Raw genomic sequence first — 14,379 nt, 5'->3', positions numbered from 1 at the left:
GCCATAGGAAAGATCGAAAAATATATATAGAATGGAAATAAATTAATAACATCTTTTTTTTTTATCCCACGAGCATGATTTTTTAAATATCAAGTTTTTTAACAACCCTAATATTGAGAAAAAAGTTTCATAAAAATCGGACAGCTATATCTTATAGCTACCATAGGAAAGATCGAAAAATCTATATAGAAATAACAGAATATAAAGTTTTCTAACAACTCATATAGCTCCCATATGACCTATAGTCGAAAATATGGAAAATGAACAGAAAAATCGTCTTAGCTTCGATGTTGTTTAGCCTTTCTGCATTTTGTTCGACATATTTGATGACTGCAAGGGTATATAAGCTTCGGCTTGCCGAAGCAAGCTTCCTTTCTTGTTTTTTTTTTTAAATCAAAATATTTGAAATTTTGCAGTATTCATATTTATTGTACCTCGACATAACATTCTTTTCAAACAAAAGGCAAATAATACTTAAACTACACTTCATAATTTAGTAACAAACTTGATTGCTTATTAGAACAATTGACATAAATAAAAACTTAAGAGATCTTCGACTCAAGTGGCCCTACTCAATGACCATCATAATTGATATCCGTATCAACATCGTGCCAAACAGCTCCATCGCCGTCGCCATCTTGACCTGACCTGGCTGCCGGTGATGAGGATGCCTCTCGACCATTCAAAGAGTCCTTCGAAGAGAGGACGGTGTGCTTTAAAAAATCACTATCCACACACTCCAGACTCTTGGATTGAGGGGTAGTCGGCTGGGGATCCACCTTAGTAGTGCCATCTTCCTCTAAAAGGGAGGACGGGGGGCAGTATCTCAGTAAACTTATCCCTTCCAAAGCAAGCTCGCACTTGGGATCCCTTCTGAAATTTTATCATATCGTATAAATGTAGTAGCGAAATCCGTAAACGGTTTGGATGGATGACTGACCCCAACGCCTTGTAGTAGTATTCCAAAGCCTTGATGGGTTGCAATTGACAACGCAGAATATCGCCGAGACGCGTGAACAGATCGGTCTGCGGAAAGCGGGAGACGTGGTCCTCCAGCAGCTTAATAGAGTCTTCTGGTGCACCTTCGAACTGACAGATATCGGCCATTAAAACCACCGCTGGCGAGTAGTTCGGATCGATCTTCAGGGACTTCTGGGCAAACTTGCGAGCGCTCTTTTTAACCAACGGATTGGGCGTGTTGAAGAGAGTACGACCAAACATCTGGGAATTAGAAGGGACATTTTTGAAAGGACAACATAAGGATTTAAGATCGATTTAAGATTGTACCGTTAGGCTTCTGGGCGAGTTTGGGAAAGTTTGTAGCGTCCAGTTGCTTACGGCATGAGCCTCCTTAAATCGCTTCTGGTCCAAATAGCACTGAAAGAGACCCCGGAAAACTTCGAATCGATAGGGCACGATAGCTTGGGCCATCCGAAAGGCCACCGCCGCCTCCTCCTGCCGCCCCAAGGAGGCGAGCAGTCGGGGGCGCAGGATCAGAGCCTCCTGGTGGCGAGGCTTCGATGCCAGGCATTGATCCACAAAGCTCAAGCCCCGCTCAAACTTGCCCGAATCGAACATGGACTGGGCGTGGACGAACCAATGCTCCGCCGAATACTTGGGCTCGGAAGTCACCTGGGCGTAAAGGCGATCCATGTCCGTGGTGTTGCTACTGCTCCGATCCTCCAGGCTAGAGCGAACGACGGCCAACAGGCCGATGGCCTCCACATTATCCGGATTGGCCCTGATCGTGGCCGAGAACATCTGCTCCGCCTCGGAGTAATTGCCGTGGTAGTAGAGGCACCTGCCCAGCGCCATCATCAGGTGCTCGCTGCAGTGCAGCTGGCTGGTGTCCTGCAGCTTTTGGAAGGTGCGTGCCGCAGCCAAGTGCTTGCAGTCAAACATCTGCGCCAGGCCCTGAATCCACGTGCCCAGCCAGTCGAAGTTGCCGGGCACCGTGGCAGCTAACGAGGAAAATGGTGAGATGACCAAGAAACATTTCAAGATGACACATAGTTAGGGAACAGATTAGTTATGGAATAAGGCCTATATTTGAATTTTAGAACACAAATATTTAAGGCCAAGTCAGGGGGTAGTCTCAGTTGAGAGTTAAGAGTATTACCGTGCAGCACCAGCGAGTTGACCTCGTTGCCATCAACTTTCAGCTCGAGAAGCGCCTCGATCTCCTGGAGGGCCATCGGACACTCGCGGACGACCTCTTTGTAGGCAAACAGGGCTTCCGCCTTGTTGGCGCACCCCGATCCATTGCCATTGCCTGGATGCTGCAGTCTGGCCAGCATCAGGTTGACCCTCGGCGTACGCAACTTGACCGGAATCTGCAGCAAGGTGTCTGTGGCCATTTTGGGGTTTCCGATTTCACGATAACACTCGGCCCCTCGGCGACGCACCTCGATGTCCCCAAACTCCGGATAGGCGCTCTCGATGGCCAACAAACAGGCGTTTTTGTGGCGCACCATCAATTTTCGCTGGTGGATCAGGTTCTCCAAGTGTCGCAGCGAGGCTCGAAATTGGCGTACTTTGTACTCGGATATGCTGAGGTACAGCTGCACCTGGTACTCCATCTCCAGAGTGGCTACATTGCGATCATTCTTCATCGCCGTCCTTAGGAATTTGGCCTGAAACAATAAAATTTCAATAACATACTTCGGGAGTTGTCCTCTAATGTTTGGTTATTACCACTGGAATCACGGACTCGTAGAGTTTGTGATCGTAAAGCTTCTTAGCATTCTCGAAAAGCGTGTTCTCCATCTTGTCCTCGCGCCAAAAGTATCACAACTACGCAAGATGGAGGATCGGGTTCCAGATTTAAGCCCAGTTTCGTTCAGTTCACAGTTCATCTGGGTCGAAAGGTTTACCAGATGTTTTTCAATATCGATACCGCGATATCGATTCCAAAAAGTGGGATTTAAAGAGGATTATGAAAGTAAGAAATTATCAGATCAGTTATTAAACAGAACCAGTTTATTTTGCAGGTATTTTATTTTGAGATTTATGACGTCGCTCTTAAACTAAATCGCTAAGTAATGCCGAAAGAGAGTTTGCAACTACATTGTTGTTTATAAGTATCGCTCTAGGTAGCAAATGTTAGTGGTATAAATTGTCTTTATTCATAGGCATTTATTTAATTAAATTCATGTATGTAGTTAGAAAATGCCATATGGAAGAAATCAAGTCGATTTGATAAAAAACAACGGCGTAAGATTTTTTTATTTCATTCTCTTGTATTGGAGCTATCCGATTTAGTCGGCCGATCCGGCCCGATCCGACTTATATACTGCGTGCAATAGCTACACAACTTTTGGGAAAGCTTTAAAACTAAGAGACTAGTTTACATAGAAACAGACAGACGGACAGACGTACAGACGGATTTCAATTCAGAACGTGATGCTGATCAAGAATATATGTATTTGCAAAGTTTTAATAACATTAATAACAATTCAACGGTATATTAACAAACAAAAAAGCAGCTATTATCCATAATAATATTTGCAAGATATGTAAACAGCTAACACAGACCAATCTAAAGGATCCAGGCAAACAGAATTTAACAAAGAAATTCGTTACACGAATTCCAATCCCATCACATTTATGGGCACTTGAGCCAAGGTTCTAGGAGTCCGGCTATTACCAGCTCGTAGAAGGTGACGCTCCGCCTTTGGACCACAGCGAGGGAGTACATGGCTCCGGGCGACCGATTGAGGGGCAATCGCAGAGACAGCAACTGCAACACACCTCCACCTTCGGCAGGTGCGGGGAAGCGAGAGAACTCCACGAATCCCTGCACGCCGCGGTAGATGAGCACCCGTATTCGGCAGCACCCCTCCACGAAGGCCAGCAGCGTCTCGTCGCGCACCCGCAAGGTGGTCAGCTGGCGAGTCCCTCGCTCCGCGGTCAGTGTCTGAAAGAGCGATCCGTTCGCGTGGTGCAGCTGGATGTGGGCGGCTGGGGCCGAGGAGGGCGTGGTCGGAGGAGGGCCATCCGAGGGCATCGGCATGGTCAGGCGGGCGTACAGCAGCTGAGCCCTGCTGGCCGGTCCCACGTGCAAGCGAATGGTTTCAACGGGTCGCCAGTCGCCACTGGGAAGCGTCAGGTACTCCTCTTCTATTTCCGAAGGGGAGCCTGCAGGTTCCCCTCCTTGGTTCTCCTCTGACTGATGGAGCTCATCCTTCAGCCTTCTTAGCCTCTGAATCACTGCATGCAGCTTATCGTCGTTCGCGGACTTGTTGCCATCGTTGGCCAACGCCAGCACATCCAGCACCGTTTGCTCCAGAACTGCCTCCTGGAACCCGGCTTCACTCCCACCGGAAATCCCTCGCAAGTCCTGCAGAGCGGTCCAGATGAGCTGGGCACTTCGGGCGGCCAGAACCCTGGCCGGAGTGTCCGGCAGTGGCAGAGTGTCTGTGTCCAGGCGTCGCCCCAAGCTGCGCAACTGACGCATAAGCTGCAGGAAATCCTCAACCAGGTGCTCGTCGAATAGATCGCTCTCCGGGATGCTCAGCTGAGTGATGTTCACCTCCGTCTGCAATCGGAACTCCAGGTTCTCCAACAGTCGCCTGCGTACCCCGGCCAGCTCTGCGGGATCCACTTCTTGCTGCTGCTCTTGCCAGCTTGAACCGAGCTGGGATTTAATGGTGGGACGTTTGAGGTACTTGACGGCCTGCTGGTTGTTGGGATTCGCCGGTGGAAAATGCCTAAGCTGTTCATTCTGCTCCTTAAGAGTCCTCAAGGTGTCTGCTGGAATGTCCAGCTGCTCAGTGTGCTTTGATTTCTTCATCTGCCAGCTGAGTACATTGGGTTTTAATTCACTGCAATTCCAGCCGGCCGTTTGGTCATTCCCCTGCATATCATAAGTGGTCATAAAGGCGAACTCCTTGCTTGAGCCATTGGTCCTCTCTCTTAAGACAGCGACCTCGTCCACCGGTCCGCTCTGGAAGGCTCCGGATGGGTCGAATGCCGATCCATTCCACCTATAGATGCGCGTCCAGCAGCCGTGCTCGTTTATAAGCAGATAACTGGCGCCTCCTGGATCCTCCAAAGCAAATACGCGGCGGACATCCTTCTCATCCTTTTGCTGATTGAGGATGAAGCTCTTGCGCAGCTTCTGAACTTGGTAGGGCAGCAGAATCCTGGCCAAGCCCTCGCACCACTCACGATAGTTCTCCTCTACAGTTTGTCGACGTGCTCGAAATTCATCTGCCTGCTTCACACGCAGCTCCTTAACCCGCCAGTTGCCGGTTATCTCCTGCTTTTCCCGACCCCGCGCCCACAAACTTCCCTCGTACCACTCCCTGAAGTCGAACCCGTTCAGGCTCTGATCCGCCTGCAAAAACGGAGCATGGAGGGTGTCAAAGTACAACGGCGACTGCAGACGCACGGGGTCTTCGCCCAGAGTGACTACATCGCTCAGGTTAAGACCTTTCACGGGAGAAGTCACCTCCAGAGACCCGGTTACATTAAGGCTGGACATGAACAGGGGCGTTTCTACACACTGCTCCGTAAGAGGATTAGTCTGCGGCAAAGAATATATACTGTAAGTAAAGGAGTACTGGGTGTGGGGTCTAACGCACCATTAAAGTGTTGCTATACTCCTCGGAGAGATTCCGCCCATCGACGCTGCCACGAACCATCAGGTGTCCATCAAGAAACAGCTCGTCCGCCGTCAGGGGCTCACTCAAGTGCTGCTCTGTGTGCAGAGTGACAACTCGCGACAGATTCACTTGATTAAGCTGCTCCACTTCCAGGGAATTTCCATCCAGTGATCCCTGTGCAAATTTCACTGCAAGACAAATATTATTTGAAAACCACTTGAAAGATAGATAGATAGCCATAAATCCTATTACTGTTCGATCCTTTAAAATCGCGGTCCACACGAATCGTGTCTGTGAGCCACCGGGTCACATTGCATCCATTCAGTAGTTCCCCCGAGAGCACGAGGTGATTGGCCTGCAGTTGGTCCATCTGAACGGCACCCTCAAATCGAACTGGTGTATCAACGACAACTTCCTCCGGCGAATCTAAAAAGATAAGCTGCCTCAGGAGCTGATCCAAATCGAGACCATTCAAGGTGTTGATGTAGGCCCCGTCTTCGATTCGGACACGTCCCGTAAAGGTTTTGTGGCCCTCCACATGAATCCCTGACTCATCCTTGAAGATCAACTGGTCAAAAAGCGTCGGAAGCGGATCACCGCTGCGATTTCCCAGGTGGCCCAGCACCACCAGATTGTTTAGTTGCCTCCTGGGAAGTTCAATGACTCCCCGCTGTATGAAATTTCCCATGGTGTTATCCCAGCGTAGAAGTTCCCCTAATTGTGTGGGCAAGTCTGCATACTCATTTAATTGGCCATTGAGCTGCAGGTCCTGCACGAATAGTCGCCCCTGAAGACGCACATTTCCCGAGAGGTTTAGCGGATTAACCTGGTTGGCCAGAAACTCGAAGGGAATCCCATTCAGAACATCGAGTTGAAGTTCCTTCGCGTAAACCGGAGCCAAGAAGGTCTTGGTGCCCTCGATGCGAACCTCCTGCCCTTCGTCGTCGACGCGCCACACTATGTCGTCTAGAAATTCCGGAAGATGGCGATTGCTGAAGTTGCCGAGAATGTTAAGGTCTTGCTGGAAATGGGGAGGGTCCCTTAGGGTCCAACGCGCTTGTACATCATTGGGCCTATCCAACCACACTACGTTTCGTTGGAGCTCGTCGAAATTTTTCGAATTCAGGGTGTCCGCCACTTGCACGGAGCCGCTGACAGTGATGTTTTCAACCTGGATGCGTCCTTGGAGGATCAGCAGTGGCAGCTCATCAAGCTGCTGCAGAAAGTCCAGCAAAAGGTCTGCCTTTACGCCCTGCAGCTGATCTGCCTGCACTCCCTGGTTGAGAATCAACTCCTGAACATGCACATCGCCCGAAAAGGTGCGTCGAGGCTCCCGAAGCAGTTTGCCCAGGTTTTGCCCATTGAGCAGAGCGTTTCCAGTAACATCATGGTCCACTTGGGCCTGCCCTACCTCCAGGCGACTGAAGTTTGCCTTATCCAGATACAGCGGTGCATGGAGTAGCTGGTAGCCGGTGGAGAGCGGCACCTGGTTCAAACTGTGCTCTACTTGCAGGCGGCTGAACTCCGGTGGGTGGCCAATGAATCGAAGACGTGTGTGAGGTGAGCTCAGGGGATTTGGCCCATCCACGCGCACACCTTCGGAGAGAAGTTCTTTCAGGCGAACTCCATCAAAGGAGAAGTCATCCGCTAGCTCCAGCTGGTGGAAATAAACATATCCCGCCAGTTGGGTCACATCCGAAAGGGTTTGTGTTGTGTGCTTGGTCACAAAGGCATCCACGGGGATTCCACTAAGCTGGTTATCCGCCACGTGGGCATCCACAGGCAGAACCAGCTGATCCACCCGTTTGGCTCCAGCTATTAGCAGTTCCTGGTCGGAGTCGGAGGAGCGCTGGACGATGTCTCCCAGCAGGGAGTCAAAGCTGTCGTTGTCCAATTTCCCAAGCAGCCGCACAGGTCCAAGCACCAGTAATTGGTCGAAATGACAGTCGGCATGGATAAGACGCGACTCTAAGAGCGAGGGATTCAAAGGAGCTTCCTCGAACTGGCGTCCCTGGGCACTGCCATTCAGCTGGCAGGACGAAAAAGAAATTGTTTATAAGAAACGGTCGTGAGCTGGTCAGTCACCCACCTCCAATTCCTCGGAGACCTCTAGCTGAGAGAAGGTCACCCAGCCCGGTATGTCCTGAGAATCACTAAGAGTAACCACATCCAGCGGATTCATCGAGTTGATGGTACCGGACGTGTCCAAGGCATTCACAGCTAATGAGAATTGGAAATAGAGCATGAGAGCACACATTTCTACTCGTTTAAAAATCAACTCACAGAGCGTTTGTGTAAACTCTTTGGGGGCCTGGATGACACTCGTCTCATTGCCCTGCGACCACAAGAAGTCATTCGGAAAGCTAAGCTCGTTTAGAAACTTTATCTGCAGAGCATCCTCGAAGATAACTGGCTACATGAAAAGCAGTAAAAGTACGCAATCAGAAAGGTTACAGAAGTTTACAACTTACCCCCTCCACATTTAACTGAGATAGCTTCAAGGGCTTATGGCGCCACACCAGATCTTCGATCAGTTTGTCCCACTCCATTCCATTTATATATGTGCACTGCAAGTCACCAGGCAGATGCAGAGAGTCGAGAGATTGAGTTCCCTCCACAGGAACAAGATCCTCTTTCGGAGCTTCCAGGACTTCCAATTGCTGCACATTTAATGTTCCCGATGGCAACTGCAGGGAGCCGTTTTGGATATAGTAAGGTTCATTATTAAGCCGCTCCAAGATAAGCTCCTCAGATTCGATGTCATCAACCTCCAGCTTTTCGTAGTGAAATTTATATAGCTCCTCAGGCTGACGCTTCGATCGTTTGCGACTTAGTTCCTTGTCCAGCACGCGAATTTGTTCAATCAACTCGTCCAAATCCACAGAAGCATCTGCTCCTGTCCAGCGTTTCTCGTTCACAAAGAGTTCTTCAACGGTTCCACCTTCGCGGATAACCAGGGGAGCGGATAGCCTTTCGTAATGCTGACTGTCCTCCTCCAATAGGAGGGATTCAGCTAGTTGGATCATCTTCTCCTGCTCTTCCACCCAATCCTTCATGAAGCTTTGAATTTCCTGCAGGTCCTGTGCCTCGGAATTTCTCGCCAGCAGCTGTGTTTCCAGCCGGAAAATTCCCGAGGGAGCCAGTTTCCTGGGCACCAGGATCGAAGGCGGCTGATCCGGGTGACGCAGCAGAGCCGCTCCCGCGATACCAGCTGCCCTTTCCTGGTCCAGCATGCAGCCTGCGCCAAAGGCGCCCCCGCAATGAGGCGGCAAGCCCGCCTCAAAGGCCTCTCCGTTCCAGACCAGTACCTCCAGGACGACCAGGTAGTGCGGATCAAAGGCAACTCGGTGCTGGACGAGCAGCAGCAGGTCATCCCGATAACTGCGCACGGGAACGGGTATAAAGTGCTCCACAAAGCCGAAGTTCTGGCCAAAAATGGTGCGCGGCACAAGATGGCCCTGCATGTAGACCAGTATCTGGGGCAGGATACCGCCCAGCGCCAGATAGCAGCGTCCGCCCATCTGAAAGGCTGTGATTGCAGTCACCTTAGGTGCTCCTATATGCTGGCGCAGTTGCAGCGGCTCCCCCTTGGAACCCCAAACGTATATTAGCACCTCGTCCCGCTGACCCACAGCCAGGAGCAACTCTCTGCCCGTATCGAGAACAGCCAAGCCCGAGATCTCCTCCGCCAGTTGCAGACGCTGTGCAATATAGAACTCCTCCGCCTCCAGGTCGTACGCATAGACGCTGAGTGTGTGGTTTCCGACGAGGGCGAGAAAATCCCGACCATCCAGGCTGAAGGCACTTATCTTTGTCAAATCCATGCCCAGGGGCCAATGCCAGAAGGCCTTGAGTCCCAGACTGGGTTCCAAGCGCAGCCAGGTGAGCTGATCCTTGGAGGCCACCACCAGCAGACCCTCCTGCTCGTGCTTCCTGCCGTTCCAGCGGTCTAGTTCAAGAAAAGCTGCCACGGGAACAGGGTGGTCATAGCTCTGCAGAGGCCTAAAGTCTGCTGTAAGCACCAAAAAACGCTCGGCCTGCTGACCCACTAGGTAAACGCTGCCATTGGCCTGGAGGGTCAGCCAGCGATCCACATCTGCGGGCAGGCTAAAGTTAAGAAGTTCCTCGATGCGGCTTAGAATGAGCATGTCGCGAGTGCGTCGCTTGGACAGTTCCAAGCGCTGTAGTTGCTCCAGATCGATGCCCTGCGATGCAGCGTGCGACTCGACCACATTGGCTTTCAGTTGGCCATCCTGGCCAGCTGCACCTAACAACTCCTGGCGCGGACTGCCTACCTGGGCGGGAATTTCCTTGCTGCTGCCCCTGGCCTTCAGCTGCGCTTCCAGCTGGAGAACCTCTGAGTTTTGTCCTTGCGTGGCTACCGCCTTTTGAATCTCCTGGCGAATGGCAGCGGCGCCATTTAGCGAGGTCTGGTCCACCACCACTTTGCTGGCCTTTCTAGAGGCTGAGTGGTCGGCCCTCTGGGTCCATGCAGGTGCCACCACCACTCCTGGCTGGGAAATCCCGACTTAGTTAATCGAAGGTGACTCAAATGACAGTTTGCTTACAGGTGCTTCGTCGCCTTCATCCAGAGCTTTCTCTAGTTCGCCCCGCAGCCTAGCCACCTCGGCTATTTTTCCTGTGGAGTGCGGCGGGGGAACACTGGCTATAAGTGCTGGCCAGAGCAGCAGGTGCACAATCAACATATTGCGCTATAAACAAAATCAATGATAGCGACAAACCAAGAAACGACCGAAACACGTGAGGCAAGGATCTGTAAATTACCGTTTTAAAACAGAGCTGCCCTATCGGCAAATAACGATTTATTTTGAAACAAGTGGTGTTGCCAGAAACAATTAGTGGAGAAATGCACCTCCTAAGAGAAAAGCCAGCGCTCGTTACTGCCTGTGGATATTTTAGTATATTTATATCCGATGGGAAAGCGGCAGTAAAGCCATCTGGTAACACTACTGTTTTGAATTCGCTCCGAGCGGACGCGATTTTTTCGTTCGTCAACCTAAATCGAAACGGCTTGCGCGGGTTTATACAAACATTAAAGTGCAACAAAAAGTGGAGTTCGGCTAAAATGAGGGCTTAGCTGAGTGATTGCGCTAAAGAAGGCGACTGTATTAAGTAAAGCTTCGCCAAAAAAAAGTGAGTTCGCAGGGATAACGGTAGTTGCACCCTCTTCTTCTCCCTCAATACACTATTTTTTTTTGCCCGTTTGTGAATTGGCTTTTGTTTTTATGTGTTATTGTGCGCGGCTTTTGCATTTTTGGGCGTGTGCCAAAACTCCTGTTAAAAAAAGGAGCAAATACGAGTTGGTGGAAAGAGAGAAATAAATTGAGAGAGAGTAAGTCCTGTGTTTGGCTGGGGTGCAATAAATGCACTTTTTGTGTTAATTTTAACGACTTTTGCCTTCCCTTTGGTTCACTATCATCGCGATCTCATACCTCTCCTGTTTACCGTTATTATGCGAGTGTGAAAAATCAATAAATCCCCAGTGCGTAAGTCTTCGTGTGTGTGTGCAGCAGCCGGCTGTATTGCGCTCTCTTCAACTCCCTCGCTCTTTCTTCCCTAGTAACTGTTCCTGGAGTAACAACAAAAGCAACCCAATTGCTATTAATTTTGTTGTCAACAAAAATTCTGTGAGAAATCAACTCGTGTGTTTAATTAGTTTATAAAGCGCTAATGAAACTCCGCAACTCGTTGCTGTTGTTTTGTTGGCCTTGCAACCACCACCTGAAAAAAGAACGAAAACAAAGTGACTAGCTTAACGGTTAAGTGAAGTGACAAAACCAACCAACAACAACCGATTACAAAAAAAAAAAATAAAAACTCCCAGTGAAGCTTTGCGAAAAAGAGAAAAGGCTATCTTTTTATTGCATAATATAAATTCTTACAAATCCTCCCACTTTTCGTAAACTTTAACATATTTCCGGTGTCAAATGTTGTGCATTAGAAAAGTTTCGGGAGTTTTTCACAATGACTCCTGTTTTATGCGAACTTTCATAAGCGTGACTCACGGCCATGACCCCGTCCAAATGGGCGCCCATCCCCGAACCGCCCACTTGCGCCTCTTTTAAGTGCGTCCTTGAGATACAAATCTCTCTTGAGTGGACACTTAACATGGAAGAGAGGGAATGGATGAGAGGATGGGGGAGAAGAGCGACTCCAACTCTTTTTGGCGCCTATGCCGTCACTTTGGGGCGTGGCCAGTGACTTTGGCGATGAGCTCACACAGCAACAACAATCAGTTCCCCTGGGATACTGCATAAGTGGGCGAAAAACAAAAGTACAGGCAAAGAAGAATGAAGCAAGGCTCACGAACTTGACATTGAACCCATCTCTGGATTTTTATCCGAACCTTTTGCCTTTCTTTGACCTTATCTTCATAACATCCGATCTTTGGCATTGTATTTAGAAAACCCCATATTTATCTCTATTTTTTTTTAAATAACTAAGTTCATTAAATTCATTACATGGTTTCATTCTTTATTCAGCATCCTGCCATTATTATTGAAATAAAAAGCAGAAATAGTAAAATAAATAGGGCATTAACAAGACCTTTATGGCTGATTCCAATTGGGATGCTGCTTCCTTATGGTTTCGCCTCCTGTTCTTGCCAGCTGGCATTCGAAGTTGATTGTCCGCCTACCCAAAAATAAAGGCAGCAGAACTGGGAAGTGAGATCAAGAAGAGGAAGCTGCTCTTTTTGGGGCTGCGCCTGCGCATAAAATTCCTTTGCGTTCTCTTCGTTTTTCGTTTTCCCATCCTCAGCGCGTGCGTGGCGTTACGCTTTGCTAAGCAAAAAAAAAATTGGGGCTGCCAGAGTCTTTAGGGAGTAGGTGCGGTAAGTCTGCCCTAAAAAAGGTAAGGTTGAATATCGAAGGCGACGCCTAGTTATCACACTGAATTTGTTGTTATAGTTGATTTTTATGTATCTGAACTTTCGGTGTTTGTTTATCGGTTTCTTGACAATCCAAAACATTCCCATGTTGTTGAAAGAGATTCCAGAGAAATCTGAGCTGAAATCGGAGGAGGCTTGTACCAGTCACCCTACGATTCCGCATAATTCTTGCACGTTTTTGCTTACTTTGTCAAAAGTGCAAAATCTTCGGCTGTGAACCAAGGGAACTTGAAATAAATAATTACGCATTTATCGGTTGTTTGGTTTTCAATACGTCTATTTCAAATATGTATGTTTAGAATCTTTTGTTCCATTCTTACTCATCTCATCTCGGCCGGTTTCTTTTTTTGTTCGGTTCTTTAGCTTTCTTTAAACTTCTTGAACCAAATCGATCCAAATTAGCATTAATGGGTTGGCGACGTCAATAAAACTCCGCTTGGCTCTTCTTATTCTAACGGTTAGGAAAAACGCTTGGGTGACCCAACAGCAAATGGTAGATGGTGTCTCGATTCGAAAAGTTTATTGCTCCAAATCTTTGAAATCTGCGAAAAAATTTCGTGGCGACAGTCACATGCGCTTTAAAAGGGGAGACGATTGAAAGATCAAGCATTAAGAGGCTAAACATGGGTGGGTGAAGACGGGGGTGGCAGACTCACTCATAAAACTGCCAATAACGAAGTAACATAGATTGGAATTGGAGCACTTCATTAAATTGATCGCCTCTCCTACGAATTCAATTGAGAAAATCAAATGGTGAAAAAAAATTCCTCGCTATATTTGGCATACTACAAAATTATACCCTGGTTGATTGAAATTTATGCAAATTTATTTTAGAGGATGAGTTCTGCCCAATATAATTTACTTGATTTAAAATGTAGTTTTTTAGACTGGGAGCTTTTGAATCGCCTTTTTAGCGCTTAAAATGTTGCTTTAGAATGCACTCTCTTTTCTCTCAATATCTTCCTCTATACAATAGCATCGGGAAGCCCCATGACGACCGACCAGCCCAGACATACAGACTACCAGTTTGTTAAATGTGTAGCTACATGTGCAGACTGGAAGATACACGTACTTGGGGATGCACTTGATAACTTGTCGCTGTTGTCTCAATTAGTTTTGCATTCAAATTGCCCGGCAATTGAAACTAGTGAAAAACGATTTTATTAGTGCGCATTTTTCTCTCAATTCCTATACGTGGGCTCTTTTTTCCGTTGGTTTCCATGGGAAGCTTCTCTTGTTTTGCGGTTGTTGCGGTTCTTTCAAACCACTTTCCACTTTTAACAATTTGATGTCGCATTGGTGTATAAATGGATCAGCTTCATATCAGTTTTTCCATGTCAGGTAACCCGAGATCAAGTCAAGATGGTTAAATTACTGTTTAAATAAACATAATAAAATTTAATACACTAAAACCGGAGGCTTAAGGTCGAAATAAGTTTTATTTTTAGAGCCAAGATACGTAGACAAATTTGTCATATTTTCTTTGTGTTTTATTTATGTACAATTTTCGGCTCCACTCTCCAGAATCAATTAGGTTGAAATTCTTAATTATCGCCTTGGGGTTACCGAAAAACGAAAAGAAAGCCGAAACCGAAAGATTCCGATAACTAATTTTAGTTTTTCGGCTGCTTCCAACAAAAGATGATATGTGGGGCTTCAAATTAAAAAGAAAGCGGAAAAGACCATTTAATTAAATCACCAACAGAGTGCAGTTAGAACAAGGAAATACCGGGATATTGAAGTGCAATCGATACAACTTCAGCGACAGTCGACAGACACTTCCCCTCTCCATGGGGCCTCTCCATTTATGGGCCCATTCCAGATCCATTTCCATGCTTCCCATCTCGAGTGGCAGAAGCAGGA

General features: G+C 48.0%; 3 protein-coding genes across 4 annotated transcripts in view; 1 reads left to right on the top strand and 2 right to left on the bottom strand.

Moving 5' to 3' along the window:
- Positions 1-408: 408 nt before the first annotated feature.
- LOC108097363 (anaphase-promoting complex subunit 7-like) lies at positions 409-2,827 on the bottom strand. 2 transcript variants are annotated; one of them, XM_017199608.1, is made up of 6 exons: positions 2,695-2,827; positions 2,120-2,633; positions 1,633-1,961; positions 1,288-1,377; positions 941-1,221; positions 409-873 (listed from the first exon to the last, which is right to left on the bottom strand). In XM_017199608.1, the coding sequence occupies exons 1-6, from the start codon at positions 2,764-2,766 to the stop codon at positions 573-575; spliced, it is 1,587 nt and encodes a 528-aa protein (XP_017055097.1). In that variant the 5' UTR covers positions 2,767-2,827; the 3' UTR covers positions 409-572. The 2 variants fall into 2 exon arrangements, with proteins under 2 accessions (XP_017055097.1, XP_017055096.1); XM_017199607.1 differs by having other exon boundaries at positions 1,288-1,961.
- Positions 2,828-3,391: 564 nt separating this feature from the next.
- LOC108097278 lies at positions 3,392-10,379 on the bottom strand. Its single transcript, XM_017199478.2, has 7 exons — positions 10,175-10,379; positions 8,078-10,120; positions 7,890-8,019; positions 7,696-7,826; positions 5,859-7,635; positions 5,586-5,794; positions 3,392-5,527 (listed from the first exon to the last, which is right to left on the bottom strand). Exons 1-7 carry the CDS (start codon positions 10,310-10,312, stop codon positions 3,605-3,607), a joined length of 6,351 nt encoding a protein of 2,116 aa, XP_017054967.1. The 5' UTR covers positions 10,313-10,379; the 3' UTR covers positions 3,392-3,604.
- A 94-nt stretch (positions 10,380-10,473) lies between these two features.
- The window catches only part of LOC108097225 (disheveled-associated activator of morphogenesis 1), a 32,197-nt gene continuing 28,291 nt past the window's right edge, over positions 10,474-14,379 (top strand). The window contains exons 1-2 of the mRNA XM_043207407.1: positions 10,474-10,503; positions 10,785-10,959. Of these exons, the coding sequence (XP_043063342.1) occupies positions 10,474-10,503; positions 10,785-10,959 (205 nt within the window). The remainder of the gene's footprint in view (positions 10,504-10,784; positions 10,960-14,379) is intronic.

The sequence above is a fragment of the Drosophila ficusphila genome, unplaced genomic scaffold (assembly GCF_018152265.1).
Source record: "Drosophila ficusphila isolate 14025-0441.05 unplaced genomic scaffold, ASM1815226v1 contig_198, whole genome shotgun sequence".
NCBI lineage: Eukaryota > Metazoa > Arthropoda > Insecta > Diptera > Drosophilidae > Drosophila > Drosophila ficusphila.
Note: the sequence above shows the minus strand (reverse complement) of the source record. Positions and strands in the feature narration are given on the sequence as shown.

What these genes read in the sequence shown, in the direction of transcription:
- LOC108097278 (XM_017199478.2), bottom strand. Translation starts at nt 10,312, where the DNA reads ATGTTGATTGTGCACCTGCTGCTCTGGCCAGCACTTATAGCCAGTGTT. An exon ending in ATGAAGGCGACGAAGCACCT is followed by an intron (nt 10,121 to 10,174) that starts GTAAGCAAACTG and finishes GGGATTTCCCAG; the next exon opens with CCAGGAGTGGTGGTGGCACC. An exon ending in AGTATAGCAACACTTTAATG is followed by an intron (nt 5,528 to 5,585) that starts GTGCGTTAGACC and finishes TCTTTGCCGCAG; the next exon opens with ACTAATCCTCTTACGGAGCA.
- LOC108097363 (XM_017199607.1), bottom strand. Translation starts at nt 2,766, where the DNA reads ATGGAGAACACGCTTTTCGAGAATGCTAAGAAGCTTTACGATCACAAA. An exon ending in ACGAGTCCGTGATTCCAGTG is followed by an intron (nt 2,634 to 2,694) that starts GTAATAACCAAA and finishes TTATTGTTTCAG; the next exon opens with GCCAAATTCCTAAGGACGGC. An exon ending in TACTACTACAAGGCGTTGGG is followed by an intron (nt 874 to 940) that starts GTCAGTCATCCA and finishes ATAAAATTTCAG; the next exon opens with AAGGGATCCCAAGTGCGAGC.